We start from the raw sequence: 17,966 nt of genomic DNA on the forward strand, positions 1-17,966 counted from the left end.
CTGAAATTCCCATCAAGAAGTGCCTCAGACCGGGTGTGATAACCCCCAACTTGAACCTCATACACTCAAAATCTAATTTTAGGGCATTTTCTTCAAGAGCCTTTTTAAGGAAACAATGTGCTTTTCTTGGCAATTCAAACAAAAGTTTCTAAAGCCGAAATCCAGCACTGAGGGAGAACTTTTCCTGAGGCATTTAGCATCTAATTAACTCAAGTGGCCCATTTCAGCTTAGTAGGTATCACCTATGACTGCTTTTCCACACTTAGTATCCGGTGGAACCTTTGCCAGATTGTTATATAATATTTTTCAACATAATTCTAAAGCTTCATTGGAAAAAAAAAGAATATAATTCTATTTGCTCCTACTGCAAGAAAACTCCAGCTAGAACACATTAGACACATGAAAATGGTCCGTTGCTCTACGCTTTTAGTTTCTTCAGGTGGTTTTTTGGACATTCTTGAGTAGAAATTAATCGGTTTTGAGAAATAGCTGAGATTTGGGGAGTATTTCAGTATTTCAATCTTAGCATTTCGGTTTCAGAAATCAAATTAATAATAAGTTAAGGACACTGGGAAACCTGGCCAAACTTAGTTCTGGTGTAGCAGTTGCTGTTGAAGGAGATGGGAAAACATCCTGAGATGTATTTTAAAAAATTAGCTGGTGCTGTGATATAGTTGATGTGTACATCTCTGATTGCAAGGCAAAGCCAGTTGCATCTGTCCTGCTCAAGGAAAATGAGCAGTGCCCAGTCTGGAAATCCAAGGAAAAGGGTATCATTCTTAGCTCACCTGTGGGGAATGAAGGGAGAAGGCTTTGAAGCTGAGAACTGTGTGAAGAAGTGCTCGGTTGTTTAATACTCTGCTTATTGTGAGAAAGCTGAATTGGCTCAATCTCAGCACTCAAATGCTAAAAATGACTCTGCACTCCTGGGACCTGCAGTGACAGTGCGTGATGCCTAAAAGATGGGAATGTGTTCACTGCGCCCCTGGGGAGCTCAGAGGATTAGTGTGCCTCTGGAGAAGCTGGAGGAGGACGAAGCATTATCTCCCCACTTAAGATAAGGGGAGCTTTTGTTTTCCCACTGACAAAAACCTGCATGGAAGGTGCATGTTGATGTTGAAAGGCCGGGATGGAGGCAGTGGGCTGAGGGAGAATGGCTCTTAACAAACCCTCTCCTCTCACTCTGCTCACAGAAGTTGACTGGGATAGAATTAAAAAGTAGCATTTGCTGAAGTTTCTTTTCTCTGTGAAGTTTAAATATTAATTTTCATTAACCACCTTGGCAACTCCTTTGTCTTAGGAGCTGATCTTTATGCCAGGCAGTGGAAAGCAAATCTCTGTAAAGGGAGATACCCTGAGCAAGGGTTTGGCTAAGAGCTGCTATGGCTTGAAGTTTCACCTCTACATTTAGTCACCTTCCGATTATCTTCTATATTTTTCAAGGAGTTCCCATCTTGTTCCCTAGTTTTCTTCAATGCACAGCTTTTGCAGGGTTCTGTATTATCCTTGTGAACTTGCAGTATAAGCTGGAGTTAGAAGGAGTTACTGGAGACGCAGTCCAAGACAAACCACTCTTCCGTCAGAGGATTTTTGACTTCTAAGCCTGTGTTTGCATTCCTGCAGGTGATGATAATGGGAAGAAGGCCAACAACCCCAACCACTGTAACTGCATCATAGACCAAATCTTCACAGGTGGACTGCAGTCGGATGTTACCTGTCAAGTCTGCCAGTAAGTCACTTTTTCCTGACCCTGGGCTCTGCTTCAAATCTGCACCCCTCCACTGCAGTGCACTGAACCTTTCCTCTCTTGAATACCAATAAATACAAGCAAATCTCCAGAAAGACAAGAGCTGTGTAAATGCAGCACCATGAGGCACCAGCCCAGATTTCCCAGAGAAGCTGTGGCTGCCCTATCCCTGGGAGTGTTCAGTGCCAGGCGGGATGGAGCTCTGAGCAGCCTGGTCTAGTGGAAGGTGTCCCTGCCCATGGCAAGGGCTGGAATGAGATGATGTTTAAGGTCTCTTCCAACCAAACCATCCTGGGATTCTATAATTCTATCAGCTAAATGTAATCAATTACCAGTTAACTGTCATATATTAAGACATATCTAAAAAGCTGCCTGGAAAGTGCCACAGGTTTATGCACATAAATGTTTTACTACTCTGGAAAAGGTGGTTGTTTTCCAAGATCATAAGGAAAAGACTTCCAAGATCTCTTTGAATTTCGAAATACATAATTGCGATTATGTTTGAAGAAAATTATATAGAACCACATTTTCCTTCAGTCAGGAGCCTCATGTATCATCAGGAGAGGTCTCAAAAAGGCTGATACCCAATGTAATCTCAGGTACCAGGAAAAAAGCCTTTACAAGAGTATGGAAAAATGTATTTATTATTCTGCTCTGTACTGGAGCAAGTTGACTTTTCTTTGGAGATGTTTAGTGTTGCCATAGTGCAGAAGTCAGAGTTCTTGTTTTTTGTTCTGCCTTGCATTCTTGCTGTCCTGCACGTGGGCTGGGCTTGCTTGAATCTGCTTTTATTCTCAGTTTCCTGGAGGGATTTGCAAAAGATTTACTGTGAGGAAAACATAGGAAATTTTGTTCTTTGCCAGGTAGAGCCACAGAATCCTTATGTGATAATGCAAAGCCTGATTTGTTATGACACAATATTAACATTGATGAAACTTTGACAAAAGAAGTTTTCTTCTAAAAACTGGTAACTTTTGCACAAATGAACCAGGGGATAAAGGCAGAATATTGAAGGCTTAATGAGATTGCAGAGTGAAAGACAGGAATTTTAGGGGAAAAGAGAACTCAAAAAATAAGCCTAACAGGGAGCTTAGACCCCTGAAGTTCTCTTAAAAATGTGGATGCTGGAAGAAAAGATTTGAGTCAATAGCAGTTAAAATTTTGAGCAGCTTTTTCCTCAGTCTGGCTCTTGGCTTGTCTTCAGCTGTCTTTAGAGAACTCTGATGGAGAACAAGAGCTACTCCTTGGTGCAGTTATTCTTTGGCCTGTCATATTCCAAAGGCTGTAGGAGACGCAGAGAGGAACTGCAAAGCTGAATTCAGTGCACTGCTGGACAGCAAAAGTATTTAAAAAGCTTTCTCTTTTTTGAGGTAGCCTTAAGCACCATCTTCCATGTCTTGAGCAGACAAGACCAGCTTCTAAACTAGTTGGATGGCACATAGGTATCACAGATGTTGACTGGTTTATACTGGTTAGTAGTGCTTCTGTCTCAGAGCAGCTCTGCTTTAAGTCTCAGGGCTCCAGTGAGTGGGGAAGTGTCTTAAATACTTACATTTTGCATTTCACACATCACGTACATTTCCCCAAACATACAGCTCTTAAATACCAGGAAAACGATCAACTGTGGGAAAACACTCTGAGCAGCTCTATTTTCTGTCATCTCTGAGTGCCCTCTAGGGGTGATGGAGATCCCAAAGTCCTTAAAATTAAGTACCTGGAGTGCACCCCAAAGCAAGGGAGCAGCTGTTCATTTGGCTTCCTTTAAAGGTGTGTGAAACCATTCTCTTTTCCACAGTGGCGTTTCCACGACGATAGACCCGTTCTGGGACATCAGTTTGGATCTGCCAGGCTCTTCCACCCCGTTCTGGCCGCTGAGTCCGGGCAGCGATGGCAGTGTCGTGAATGGGGAAAGCCACGTGTCAGGCACCACCACCCTCACAGACTGCTTGCGAAGGTATGGCCTGGCACAAACACAGCTTGGGCTTGGAGAAAAGGAGTTTGGCTTCATCCCCTTCTCCAGGTGGCTCTGACCACTGGGATTAAGTGATGCTTTGTCACAGCTCTGTCCCCAAACATCATTTTTACACATATTTTAGTTGTTTGTATGTGAGAAAGTAAAAAGGCTCAGAGCAACACTAAGCACTCAAAGCCAGTTGCCACATGATGCAAGAAGAAAACAAATTTTGCATTGGCTGCTGCCAGGCAACGTGGTTTTACATGATCAAAATCACTAATGTCTGTCTCCATGTTCTTGGTTCTGGTGGCTGAGGAAGCACATGAAAAGAGTTTACATTGCATTTAATATTTATCTAAATTCTAACACCAAGTAGGAATCAGATTTTGCTCTAAGCAAAACTGAGAGTCAGCTACTGCCAGATGAGTTGCAGAGATGCCATTAAGGATTGAAGGAATGGAGCTTTCAAAAAGAAAAGGTAATTCTGAGCTTGAAACTTGGGCATCTTGGAAACAGGTACCTGGGGAGAAGGTTATGGCTTTCTGTACAGTTCACTTGGATCTTTCAGCAGATCTTAAAGTCATTCTCTTGTGGCAAATGCAGATATTTGCCTGAGGAAGAGATTACCTGGAGCCTGGGGCAAAGCTAATCTTCCTGAAATAAAAATTCATAGTCTCTAACATCTGATTTCTAATCTTCTTGACGCTGTTAAGATCAATAATTTTAAGGAAATGAGGGAATTACCACAAATGAAAAATTGCTAATGCAGGAATGCACCAAGAGGCAAAACCAGTCGAATTTTGGTGATGTTCTTCAACATAGACATTTGTAGAATCAAAGGTGATGATAGGGAAGGAGAAGCATCCAGGTTCAGAGATACTTTTAATATGGACTTTGGAAAGAAGTTGAACTCTAATGGATAAAGAGGATGGGTCTGTGTTTTTATCCAAAGGTTAGGAAGAAGGAAGGTGTGTAAGTTCATGTCAGTGTGGCCATGCAGCTGAATTTGACCTGAAGAAGGAAGGATTGAACAGGAATGTGACACAAAAATGGAAAGATAAGGGCATTCCAAACAATCAAAACAAGTTTATAAGCCTTTTTAGAGACTTAAGGGTAAACAAACATAAAGCAATGTTTTAAAACATTAAAACCAAACCAGAGGGTGATGACACATAGGCCAGGTAAAGGAAATCTTAATTAAACAAGAGGCTGTGATGTCATTTAGTGCTGGAGGCTGCTTTGGCCACAGTCAGAAGGAGGGTGAAGGATGAGCTGACACCGTGTTGCCCTCACGTTCTTCGTGTGCATTAATGAAAAATTTTTAACCATATTTCAAAATATTTCATCTCAAAAATCCTGGTTGCAAGGCAGCCTCTGGGGAAATGGTTGATTGCCCTATGGAAGTCTAAACTTGGAAGAAAGGACTGAGCAGTCCAGGGTCCTGGCCTTTCTGTGCTGAGTTTCTGGAAAAGAGGGATTTTGCTTTAGTTCGTAGTGAGAGCATCGAGGCAGTCCATTTTCTGTGAGCACTTCCCTGTTCCCTAATGGTCTCTTCCCATGGCTCCTTTGAGCAGTTCTGTCTGAAAATTTTCAGAGAGATTTTTCTAGTTGTCAGCAAAGGTTTTTTAGAAGGGAATGTGTATTTTAGAAAGAATTTTGTGTTTACAGGCCTTTCCATCTCAGAGCTTTGATCCCAGCCCTGGAGGGCTACAAGGTAGAATAGTGTGTTGCCAGAAGAGTGTCTTCCATATCAATGTTTTTGGGATCGAAAACAAAAGATCTTTCTTTGTTTTCTGTAGGAAAATGAGCTGTTCTGCTGTAGGAGATGAACTAACACTGAGCTCAGCTGCTGATTCACTTCAGTGCAAGTTAAGAGCAGTGATCAATGTCAGATTTGGATATCTGAGCCATAGCACTTTACATTATTATGGTTTTATTGTAGGTTTTTCCAAAATTTCTTAAAACCCAGTGACTCTTGTCTCTTGTGGTGCCAGTGATCCACAAGTAAAAGCATTTTCAGCAGGCATCAAAAATCATCTGATTGTTTTGTGCATTCCTTTGCTTTTCAATATTTTTTTAGGTTTACAAGGCCAGAACATCTAGGAAGCAGTGCCAAAATCAAATGTAGTGGTTGCCATAGCTACCAAGAATCTACCAAACAACTCACTATGAAGAAGTTACCCATTGTGGCCTGTTTTCATCTCAAAGTAAGTTCAAGGGGGGCCAGCAGAGCAGAGGATGTGGTTTCCTCTCTGAGGGGATGAGCTGAATTCCTGGACATGTCTTCTGGCTTTCACTGACTAAACTTTTCTGATATAAACTAATATAAAAAATAGCTTGCCTTGCCCAGCTAGATTTTCTGTTAAGATAGTGTTACATTATCTCTGAGGTAGCTTTGCAGTGTGTCTGGGGGAACTTGACCAACTTGAATCTAGAGACAGGATGGAGGGCTGGTCCAGAACCTGAACCAGCACAGAAACCAATCTCCAGTAACACTCCCTCATCCTGCATGGTACAATTTTTACACTTCTACTGAAAGAATGCCACTGTATTGAAGGAAAAGCGTGGAAAAGTTCTGATATCAGTGGAGAAACATTACTGTATCTTCCCGACTGCAGTGAGGTTTTAAACATTTTAAACATCTCCAAAGCAGATGTCACGTGAAATCATGGCAGATAATGTCACAGTTGGGGCCCTTGGGTAGTTAAGTCCCGTACAATTTCTGTCTGAAATGTGATGTAAAGTGGGCAGCTGTCACAGCAGGTGAAGGTCATTCTGTGTGAAGAGGCAAAGGGTCCTTGGAAAGCCATGCCACATCCTAGAAAAAGGTGTTACAGGTGGAAAGACTTCCCCTTCTAATTCACAGGCCTTCCCAGCCTTTGGGACAGTCATGCCTTCAGGTGTTCATCCCCATACACCATCATCTTCAGCTGCATCTTGAGCATTAACTGTGAGGATGTGCAATGTCACATGCCAAAGGTGTTATAGCCTGACTGGACGGGGTAAAAGCACGGTTCTGTTGTTTTAATTTGGCAGTTTCGAATCTTCTGAAGGACATTCTTGCATCACTGAATTGAGGTTTCAGGAGTGCTTGGCTTTTGGAGGCAGTTTTGGGCTTTTGTTTTTGTTGCTATAGAGTAGTTAACAAGACACACCTTCATGATTCTGCTCTTTGAGCAAGTCAAGGTGAATGTTCTCTACTCTTTTCCTATACTTAGTTCAGGATTTGTGTTATCCTAAATGACTGAAGATCTTCTGGAAAATAAATTACTTGTCCTAAGTGATTGTGCTGTCATGTCTATGCAAAATGCAAATTTCATTTCATGTGTTAAAGCAAGAGAGAAACACAAAAGATAAGAATTACAGAAGTCTCAGCTTTTCACATCTGGATCTGTTGCTAGGGAATTGTTACAGCATCACAATTGGAAAATAATTAACTTGAAGTGTAAATAGAGCAGAATTTCTGAAATTGAAAGCTGCCTTTAAATAGAAACTCATTCATCTCTTTCTGGTATTTGTTCCTGTTTCCATTTAATGTTCAGTGAAGGAGACGAGGAGAGGATGGTGGGTATTGCAGGCCCCTTTTGGCTGAGGGACAAGGCTTTTTTTGTTAGCATTTTCCATTTTTTGCCTTAATTTGAATGGGTATTCCTATGTAGGCTTGATTCCTGTCACTTGAGATGATTGGATGGGTGGATTCAGTGTGTCAATCTGAAGGCAAGCTCCTGTTACCACCAGTTCTGTGAGCTGGGGTAGGCAGCAGCCATGGGTTTGAACAGCCCTAGTGCAAATGAACACTGCTTCGGGTAAAGCTGTGTGTGCTCTCCCTGTTTAATACAGTTTTTCTTTGGTGTCAGGTGGGAATAAGTTTGTATGCATAGATATCAAGGTAAATAATCTAATTAATACTGTATTAACATTGAGTCCCCAAATGGTGGTTTATTTTGCTGGTAGAAAAGTGTTGTTATTTACATGGGCATTCCCAGAGAGCTGGTAGGAAAAATCTGGAGCTGTCCCTGCATAGTGACTGCTAATGTGCTTTCATGTTACTGTTTCTAAGCTTAGGACATTTATAAAAAGACATAAAACTTAACCTTTTTCTGAAGAATAAACCTCTTGCTCTTTGCCTGCAGCGGTTTGAACACTCAGCCAAACTGAGGCGGAAGATCACTACGTATGTCTCGTTTCCACTGGAGCTGGACATGACACCTTTCATGGCTTCCAGGTGGGTACCAAGTCCAGAGCCCCCCCACAGACCTGGGCAGAACTGGTTACCAGTTCATACATGTGCAGCACGAAACAAGGAGCATCCTTGAGGGTACAGAACAGTGTCTGTGGTGGTACTTCTGCCATGAGCTTCTCTGTGGAAGGTGTAGCTTGTCTAAACCCATTTTTAGATAAGCTGTTCAGTCTCATGTGCCAAAAAAGAATTTATTTTTAAACAGTGTGGTGGGGGGTTTTAATTAATGTGTGTTGTGTTTCTGGTTTCCTGTTAAATTCATAGACCCAGATCCCTGCTTTGGTCCCATCCCCTCAGTGCCCACCCACCTGCCATCCTGTGCAGTTGGCCAGAATAGAGCCAACCTAATCCCTAACTCAGTGTTCCTGAAGTTATAAAAATCCTTCCTCTTTATCCCTGCACATATGCAAATCTGGGGGGTTTGTTTAGTACCTGCACCTTCTGTTTAGAGAATGCTGCAAGAAGCAAAAACATAGTCCAGATTAAAATAAAACAGCAAGACTTCTCCCACCTCCCAGGTTTGTGGAAGACATGGCATTTATATAAATACACTTTCATGAAAGGAATTTAATCAGCTTAATTAAAAAGTATTTGTCAGATATTCCATGTAAATATGCAAGAGGATATTCAGATTTAATTTATATCTGAAGCAGTGCAGAAAGCCCCAAACCATGGTATCTCTTAACAGGGGACTCTATTTGATGCTGAAATTTTACTTATAATTTCATGCTTTGCCTGCACTCCTCATTTCCGAGGGAAGAAAGTAGATGCTTCTACCAAGAGAGAAAGGAGAGCCCTGAAGCTCTGTTAAATACTGTTATATTAAGAATATATGGTTTATTCCAATATATTCTGGAGATTCTGAGACTTCCTTGTTCTTCTGTGGTGAATTCTCCCTGGACAGAACAGGCTCTGATGATGAAAGGTATCCAGCATAATGCAATAGAGATGGGATAATCAGCAGGCATAACTCAGTAGTCTGAATTTTACCAGCTAAGAAATCAACAGCATAATCCTATTGCTGCTGTCAAAACATAAAATGAATTTACAAGTCAGAGCCGGGATGATTGACCCATCACAAGATAAAGGATTGATGTAATTAGATAATTTCCCGGGTTTCGAATACAAATCTTTCCTTAACCTGTTTTTAAGCTTTTTGGATAAAACATTTGATGTAAACAGATGTGTATTTGCAGCACTGAAGCCTTGACCAGGAGGAGAAATGGTGTTTGTGATGTAGCACTGCTGTGAGAGCAAGTAAAGCATCTTTAGCATCGCAATCAGCCCTTTGCTGCTCAGCTGGAATAAGGACCTGGATTCAGCAAACAGGCTGTGTGTCATGTCAGACCAATTTCCTGGGTTTGGGAAGCCACTGCTTTAAGTGACTGGATTTTTGTGTGTATGTGTGTTGCAGTAAAGAGAGCAGAATGAACGGGCAGTACCAGCAGCCGACGGATAGTCTAAACAATGATAATAAGTAAGTGGTACATTCCATGACTCCTGTTGTGAAAGGTAGTTGCCTTCTAGAAGGAGATGGTGTTGCTTTAAATCCTGCAGTGCCAGTGCATTACCATATCTGACAGCACAGTAAGTCTGAAATGTTGCAAAATAAAGCCTCACTCACTGCAGTTCCTGCCCTTCAGTGGGGCTGTGGCTCCTTCCAGAGCTGAGGGTGATACCCCCAGCAAATGGTCAGTGGGCAAAAGTAAATGCTGTGGTCACAGTATTTATTAGAAGGGATGGGTGTTTCCTTTAAATAATCCTCTTCCTATTGCAATGGCAAAGGGAGTTCCAGAGGACCAAAGAAAGTTAATAGAACACGGACACTCAAAGTCAGGAGTAGATGATCCCAGTAATCCTGGGGTGTATTGGTCAGGTATTGATTCCAGTCAGAATAAATGATGGATTGGTGTGGGACTTGATCAAGAATGTAAAATGGGTGTAATTGAAACCAATATCCATTGCTCTGGGAATAAAATGGTCATACAAACCTTACCTCTTCAGTTATCATTGCTGCTGTTGTGTATTTAAATTCAAGGCACTTCATTTGCCACTAAAAGTTTCAGTAAGAAACTGGAATCATACAAAAAATGTAAAACCAAACTAACCAGGTGTAAGTGCAGGTGTCATCCAGGCAGGTACCAGGCAGGTGTTCTGTGGGCCTACAGCTTGAATCATTAGGTATGGGGTGTTCAGTAGTGTTAGAAAAGGTCTGAAAGTAACACAGCTGATCACTCTTAAGGTTTGCACATGCCTTAAGTTGGAGAAGTTGTTAAAAATGAAGCAGATTTAGGCAATGAGAGCAGAGACATCTGGACTCCTCAGTGATCTGGGTGCCAGGAAACAGCTGGGGCAATGTCAGAATGCTCTAGCTGCACTGAAGGGTGCTGTCCATCCTAGTTGGACTCAAGGACTCCCCTAGAGAGGGTGGCTCTCAGTCAATGCCTCTGTAGGCAGTCAGTGAATCGGTGCCTTGTTGCGGCACTGCTGTGTCAAAAGAGTTCTGTGAATTTTGAACACGAGTAGGACAGTATCAAGTGAGATTAGAGAGATTATTTTACCATTGTGTAGCTGTGCTTGTATCACACACACAGTGTGAGGGCAGCATTTTATGAAAGAGTTAAAGAGAGTGGAAAATACTTGAGAAAGAGCCACTAGTCTATTTAAAAGACTGGAAACAAAATCTTACCTTAGAACAAAAGAACCAAAGACTTCAGTCTTGCATTTTTAAAAGAAGAAAAGGAACAAGAAAATGAGAGCAACTTGATTATCAGTGTCTTTTTTGGAACATTGGTGTGCCTGCAAGTTTTCAGGCAAATGCACAGCAGCATCTGAGAGCTGGAAGTTGAGGCTGAATATATTCAGTATTTCAAAATAAGTACAGGGTTTGCAGATTAAGGACAGTTAATTAGTTCAGAAGTTTATCATTAGAAATATCTAAGATTATCTCCTTCTCCATACCTCAAATGCATTTTTTCTGGTTCACTAGATTAAATCAGGGAAGTAAAAGGTCAGACTGGATAGTCAGTGGTCCTCTTCAGGAATGCACCAATATTGATCTATTCTAGAAGAAAATTTGGTAACCAGTATTGGTAAAGTTGACAATGGTCACCAGACTGGAGAATTGCAGAAATAGCAAGACAGGAAAATAAAAATGTTTGGGTTTTTTTTCCCTGGGAAAGGGAAAGAAAGGAAAGAGGAGGGCAAGGCCACCCTCTTCCCAGCTAGTGTTAAAGCTGGTGTTTTACTGACGGATCAGATCCTTTACCGTTGCTGTGTCTGTTCATGAGCAAAAGCTTCTGCCTGCCTGAAATGTCTGTTGTTTTCCCCCTTTTGATGCACGTATTAATGATCTGTTTTCTGTCCCAGGTATTCCTTGTTTGCAGTAGTTAATCACCAGGGAACCTTGGAGAGTGGGCACTATACCAGCTTCATCCGGCAGCACAAGGACCAGTGGTTCAAGTGTGATGATGCCATTATCACCAAGGCAAGCATTAAGGATGTGCTAGACAGTGAAGGGTAAGTGGTCACCTGGGAAGGGGAAAGGAAGGGAAACTTTGACCTTTGTTGGGTTTTTCTTACTTTAAAAAAACCCCTTGTAATAACAGAGAAGGATAATTTCTCTCTTGAATATCCCCTGTAATGCTCAGTGCTTCAGCGTTGAGACTGCACAATTACATTTATACATAATTGCTTTATAACCCTGGATTTGCTGAGGGAAGGGGAAGGATGGGGGACATCAGGTGACTCTGCAGAGTCTGGAACTGGTGCTCATGTCCAAACTCTTGCTAATGGAAGGGATTCTGAAAACCAAAGTGATGTGATGTGATCACTCAGTGCAGGAGCAGTGCTTATCCCAATGACACAATCCAGTCTGTGCCTGCAGAACTTTTGGATTATTGTGAGTTTAAAAGATTTGAAGAAAAGCCATTAAGGAAGTGCTGTGACCCAGAATGGCAAAGCTCTATGGGAGGCAGGTAGAGAACATGAGCTGTTTCTTAGCTCATGGCTTTAAATTAATCTCAAATTGACATTATGGCTTCAGATATTTGTATTCCACAACTTTTGGGAGCACAAAGCAGTATTTATCAAGGGAAGCACTGGGGACTGGTGTATGTTCCAAGAGAAAAGCAACTTAAAATCTGAAGTCTTCATTTTGCATTTTCAATTATGGACTTGGTACTGCAGAGATAAGCCTTTACCGTTCTTGTTTTAATTATTCATGACATTTTCAAGGATTGCTGCAGGCACAATGTTCAGGTTGTAATTTTTTTAATAGATTTTCCCTTTTTTTCTTTTTTCAAACTTCAGTCGGGAAGTAAAACCAGAGATCTGTAATACCTGAATTTTAGTGTTAAGTGACTTGACAGGGAGTTTCTGCTTTGAGGTGAGCAGAGAAATGAGTTTGTTGTAATTCAGTAACAAGTGGCTCTGCTCAGGTGGGGTTATGTCCATGGAAGAAGCTGCCGGAGGCAAGGAGGAGAGGATGTATGACACAACTATTGCCCATAGAGGCTGGTTTGAGCTTTGATGCATTTCCCTGGTTCAGATAAAGGCTTACACAGTAGCTCTGCGTCATGTGAGGGAATCCATAGTGCTTGGATGGAATTACAACAGTTGGAATGCCTCAGAAGTGCTCTGAGGACTCACCAGTGGCTGCATCAGTGTGGGAACAGGGTTGTGTAGAGATCAGTCCCCTTCTTCTGTGTGACTGCTGAGGGGCTGGGCTCCCTTCTGTATCACTACACACACAGTAATTAGGGACAGGAAGAATTTCATCCTTTAAAACACCAGATTTGAGTACAGATTGAGACATCAGATACTTGACTGGGACATGAGTGTTCACCCACATGGCTGCTGCTTCATTCTGCTTCCATACCAGTAAATGGGAGGCAATTTGTAATAATCCTGCTCTGATCTCTGGAAATGTGACACTGAAGCAACAGTTGCATCTTAAAGCACCTTTATTTTGTGTCACATTAGTGTTAAATGGTTGTTGCCTGTCTGGGCACCAACACAGTCCAATCTGCCAGGGTTTTCAGGTCCTGAGTAGATTTTTCAAGGTTTGACTCTTTCATAGAATCATAGAATGGCCTGGCTAAGAAGAGACCTTAAATCTCATCTCACTCCAACCCCCTGCCATGGGCAGGGACACCTTTCACTATCCCAGGTTGCTCCAAGCCCTGTCCTCCAGGGATGGGGCATCCATGGAACTCCTCTTTGATACACAGCTGTTCAGTTCCCTGAGTTGCTGGTAAAATTATGTTATCTGGCTTCTGTCCTTCTCATCCCTGGTTAGTGTCCCTGGAATCACCTCAAGTTGAAAAGAAAACCAAAATTAACAGCCCTCGTGTTTTATGGTTACCTCAATGGAAATTTATCTGCTCCAGCACAGAGCTGACACTGTCCCTCTGCTCTCTTCCAGATATTTGCTGTTCTATCACAAACAGTTCCTGGAGTATGAATAGCCTTACCCAGCAGCTTGTCAGATATAAACAAGGAAGAAACAGCGCAAGCCTTCTGAATCGACACACAAACCTACCTGAAATGAAAAGACCCATTACAAACCAACTCGCACTGAGCTGTAACAGGACCTACTTGACACTGACTCACAGCCTGGAGAGTGAGAAATGAACAATGTCCGACGTGTGTGCGGTCCCACGAGGACAGAAAGGGGGAAAAGAGGCTGCAGTCAGTCACTTAACAGAGGAAATATAACATGAAAGGAATGCTCTGGGTGGGGGAAATGGGAGCAGAGGAGTCCGGGCACTGGTACATCTCCTGTGTTCCTCCAAAATGTGTGTGGGAAGGCAAAGGGTTCTACCCTCATCTCCATAAAGCATCTTCTCCATTTGGTGCTTCAGCTCCAACGACCAATCATATAACAGTTAAAATTAAAAATCCAAACCCATTTTTTTATGCATATGGGTCTGAAAGCAGTAGAGTGGAGGAGGAGGGGATGAGACAACTAAAGGACTTTGCAAGTATCTTTTTATTTGTGAATTTTAGTTATTAAATAAATACAGTATGAAACTATTAGGCTCTTTTGTTTCCAACAACCGTAAAAGAAATCCTGGATTGTGGAACTGAAGCTGCAGTACTCAGACAGGTTTTCAAGCATGCCTGCTTGCACAGGTAATGTTCAATGCCATCGGACTGCTCATCGAAAGCATCAGCACAGATTCTGTTGTTTGAGCCCTTTTTGTTTTGTTTTCTATAAATAGCTATTTTCTTAATTTTTTTCCTTTTATTCCCTTTTTTCACAAGAATGAAATTCATAAATGCAACCATCAGTAAAAATGAATGAATTGGCGTGTTTATACTGTAAGAGTGGTCTTGGTTCTTTTTGGTTTGTTTTTTTTTTTTAAATCTTGTGAATAAGTTTGAATTTCTCAAAAGCGCTTGTTTTGTTGTTGCTGTTTTGGTTTGTTTTTTTCCTCTGCTGCCTTCCAAAGGTGGATTTATATATATCTGACACTTGAGAGAACCTCAGTGGTGAAAAATGTACCATCTGTTGGGAACGGTCGCTGCTGGGGCAGCTTTGAGCGATGGATCTGCTGCTATTGAGCCCTTCTGCAGTGCTCTAAGTAAACAACACATTTTCCTGGTATGTGCTAGGCTGGTATTGGTTCCTTGTATCCTCCCACATGGATTAACTCTTCACGTGCTCTTCTCCTCTTGCAGAGGCACAGCCTGTGTGTTGGTGTTCTCAGCTTGCAGCTCTGGGGCCTTTCCTCCCCCTCCATCACTGTGTCAAGGTACCAGCAGGAGCTGCTCGTGCTGGATCTCACTCTCAGGAGCTTGGGCTGGGGGTGGAATAGCAGCCTGGGAGAGAAAGCCTTCAGAACAGAGCTGGAAGAGCAAAAATAGCTTCATCTCCCTTGTGGAGAGGGCAAAGTGTCAGTTGGGCACTGTGTAAATTGGTGTCAGACCCAAAGTCACAGAATGGTTTGGGTTGGACTTTCAGGATCATCTCATTCCACCCCCTGCCGTGGGCAGGGAGACTTTCCACTATCCCAGGTTGCTCCAAGCCCTGTCCAACCTGGCCTTGGATACTTCAGGGATGGGGCAGCCACAGCTTCTCTGATTTGTAACCTCTGCACAAATCCCCAGGCAGCCATTCCTTGGCTTTGCCAGTGTGGAAAAGCAGGGAGGGATCTAATCCTTTAGGAATGAGGTACAGGTTTCTGACCTACCTGAGACACAGTCTGATAAACAGAAAAATAGGAAAATAAGGAAATTGAGTATGTTTGGTTTTTAAATGAGCATCTTACAAGAGCACCTGAACAGAAAGACGGTGGAATTCTTGATTTGCACACAGACTGGAAGAGTCCGAGGAGGTTTTGTACATCAAGAGGTTGCTGTGACAGGGCAGGGAGGAAGAAAGGACAAGTTGAAGCACCTTGAATCAGGCCCAGGAGGTTGGGTGTGGTGTGGGGGTGCCCCGGTGCTGCCGAGGCCATCGCGTTCCGTGCCTGTGTAACACGTCGCGCTGGGGTAATTTCCATTTGTACTTGGTGCCGCCCGGTTTAACCTGAGCATTCCTGCCTGCAGTGGAGCGCGGCTGGGGAGCTGCGGCTGCCTGGCGCTCCCGCAGGAGAGGAGAGGGGCCCCTCCTTCCCCCCGAGCCGAGCACGGGACCGTGCGGATGCCGTGCGACGCTTTCTGCTACCTTTTAATAATGCAGCAGGCTTGCGGAGGGAGGCAGCTCCCAGCCTCTCGCCATTCCCAGCGCTGCTGCATTGGCATTCCCGCTTGGATGAGGAGTGCCACCGCGCGGCGGGCGGCCGCCGAGGATGAGGATGACTCCGGCGGTGCCTTCGCTTTGTGGCGCCGAGGTCTGAGCCTTTGGCTGCCCTTTTAATGAATTCTGTTTTCCACAGCACACGCTCAGCCGGCGGAGCTGCTGCAGCCGGCTTTGTTAAGCCTTCAGGAACAAATTGTTTAGAGACGAGGGCAGCCGTATAAATCACCCTTAATTTTTCCTCCCCGCCCATCTGGTGGAGAGGGCTCTGCTCTGTGCGGCTGCACCGGCGCAGATGGTTGTCGGGGGGAGCTTTCAGGGCTCTCTTTCTGGTTTCAAAAGCAGAATTCCTGGGGTATTAAAAGCTCTATTATTCTTTTCTTCCCCCCTCCCTCCCGCTTGCCATCCCACCCCTCCCGTGTCCCTGCCCGAATCACACCAGGTTCTATTTTCAGCACTAGTAAGTCCATGCCGGTTCCGAGAGGAGAGGACAGCATTTTCCCTCTTCCTATAAAAATGGAAGAGCAGCTGCTGGCGTATGAGCAGCGCTACCCCTTACGCTGCTTGTTCTTAAACACAGCCTTCTCTCCCTCTCCATCTCTTCAGCAGCAGCCAGGCAGCTCAGGCACTGAATAATTCCCGGCAGAACCGGGAGGTTTCTCCGTGGAACTCCATCGACATCGCCTGTAGGAAAACGCCGGCCACGGAACACCCGAAGGGCGGGTGAAGCGAAGCCTCCCTGATGTGCTGACAGTCAGCAGTGACAGGCTGCCTCCTCCACCGGTGACAGCTCCTCATCCCAGGGAGCAGTTTGGGCTTGACTTGTTTATTTTGAGGTACATTTTCTATCAGCACAGCTGGATCTGTTGGGAGGAGGCATTTGCAGAAATGACTGGAAACAAAGACCGGTGGAGCGATGTAGGCTCACAGTGGGGTGTGTTCTGTTACCTGCCAGCAGTGAACACGGCTCTACAGGGGACACAAAAATAGCCAGAAAGTGGTTTTAGCTACATTTTCATGTCCCTTTGCCCCTCGAGTAGAGATAAAGCTTTGCCTGATGCTGGTGCCTGATGCAAAAAGCAGAAATATGAGAATTGGTTAAACCTTGGGTGTGGGCTCTTGCTCAGAATCAGTGCCCTTAATTCCACATGGTTTGATTCGTCCCATCTGGAATTGCTTGTGTCCTGTACATAGAGTGTCCCTCTGATATTGGCTGGCCAGTGGATGTAAAATGTGATACCAAATCCATTGATTCCTCTTGGTCCTCCAGCTAAGGGTGTTTGTTATTTTCCTGCTGATTTGTTCGAGTTGCTCTGTGTTACCTTTTCTCTGCCACTAACTGTAGTTACATTCCCACAAGGAGGGGAGGGTGAGGGATGCTCCCCTCTTGTGTATTGGGCCTGGAGGGAAGGATTTGGCTTCTGATGAGTGCTTTCCCCAATTTTTGAGACACCACGTGGTGACAGGAGGAACAGCCCTGTCCCAACCCTGGCTTTGCCTAGGTGTGAGAAGGTGAGTGCTCCTGGGCCAGCTGGGGCACACGGTGGTGCCACACGGGGTGAGCTCCTGCTCTCACTGGCAGCAGACATGGCCCTAAAGTCCTTCTATTTGAATAATTGATGCCTCTTGATCCTCCAGAGATGCCCTAATTGCAAAACTGGTGGCATGTGTTCAGTTAATTCTGTCCTGTTCTTAAATAAGGTTCTGAATCTCTCTACAAATACCATGGCAGGAGGTTCCTGGAGGTGACACTTGAAGGTCTGTAGGGCACCAGAGCTGGACTGGATCCACGTGTCCCCGGGAGCTCCCTGCTGGAAAGCAGCAGCCTGGTGAGGCACTGGCTGCTGCTGAGGGTTTTCCTGCTCCTGAAGTGCCTGTCGTCGCTGGGAAGCACTTGGGCAGGGGGGGCACAGAGCTGAGGGCATTCCCAGCCCTGGTGCTAGCGGAGGATGTGCTGGTGCTGCCCCAAGGTAAGTGCAGAACCTTTCACCTGGAGCACAGATTCCAGTGCTGGAGCCCGATGTGGAACTGCAGAGAGAGTCCACAGAGCTGCTCCGAGGGCTGGAGCCCCTGTGCCATGGAGCCAGGCTGGGAGAGCTGGGGCTGTTCACCTGGAGAAGAGAAAGCTCCAGGGAGACCTCAGAGCCCCTTCCAGGGCCTAAAGGGGCTCCAGGAGAGCAGGAGAGGGACTTTGGATAAGGGCCTAGGGTAACAGGACAAGGGGGAATGGCTTCACACTGCCAGAGGGCAGGGTTAGATGGGATATTGGGAAGAAATTCAT

At 44.2% G+C, this 17,966-nt stretch overlaps 1 protein-coding gene across 5 annotated transcripts in view; it reads left to right on the forward strand.

Annotated features, from left to right (window-relative positions):
- The window catches only part of USP22 (ubiquitin specific peptidase 22), a 96,520-nt gene extending 81,969 nt beyond the window's left edge, over positions 1-14,551 (forward strand). For 3 of the 5 annotated variants that reach the window (XM_032126071.1, XM_032126074.1, XM_032126075.1), the window contains exons 8-14: positions 1,624-1,729; positions 3,543-3,701; positions 5,782-5,908; positions 7,835-7,926; positions 9,356-9,418; positions 11,311-11,460; positions 13,367-14,269. In XM_032126071.1, the coding sequence (XP_031981962.1) occupies positions 1,624-1,729; positions 3,543-3,701; positions 5,782-5,908; positions 7,835-7,926; positions 9,356-9,418; positions 11,311-11,460; positions 13,367-13,409 (740 nt within the window). In that variant the 3' untranslated portion in view covers positions 13,410-14,269. Of the gene's footprint in view, positions 1-1,623; positions 1,730-3,542; positions 3,702-5,781; positions 5,909-7,834; positions 7,927-9,355; positions 9,419-11,310; positions 11,461-13,366 lie in introns of all 5 variants that reach the window. The other 2 variants (XM_032126076.1, XM_032126072.1) reach the window with 2 other exon arrangements.
- The last annotated feature ends 3,415 nt before the right edge of the window (positions 14,552-17,966 follow it).

Source organism: Corvus moneduloides, chromosome 16 (assembly GCF_009650955.1).
Source record: "Corvus moneduloides isolate bCorMon1 chromosome 16, bCorMon1.pri, whole genome shotgun sequence".
Classification (NCBI taxonomy): domain Eukaryota; kingdom Metazoa; phylum Chordata; class Aves; order Passeriformes; family Corvidae; genus Corvus; species Corvus moneduloides.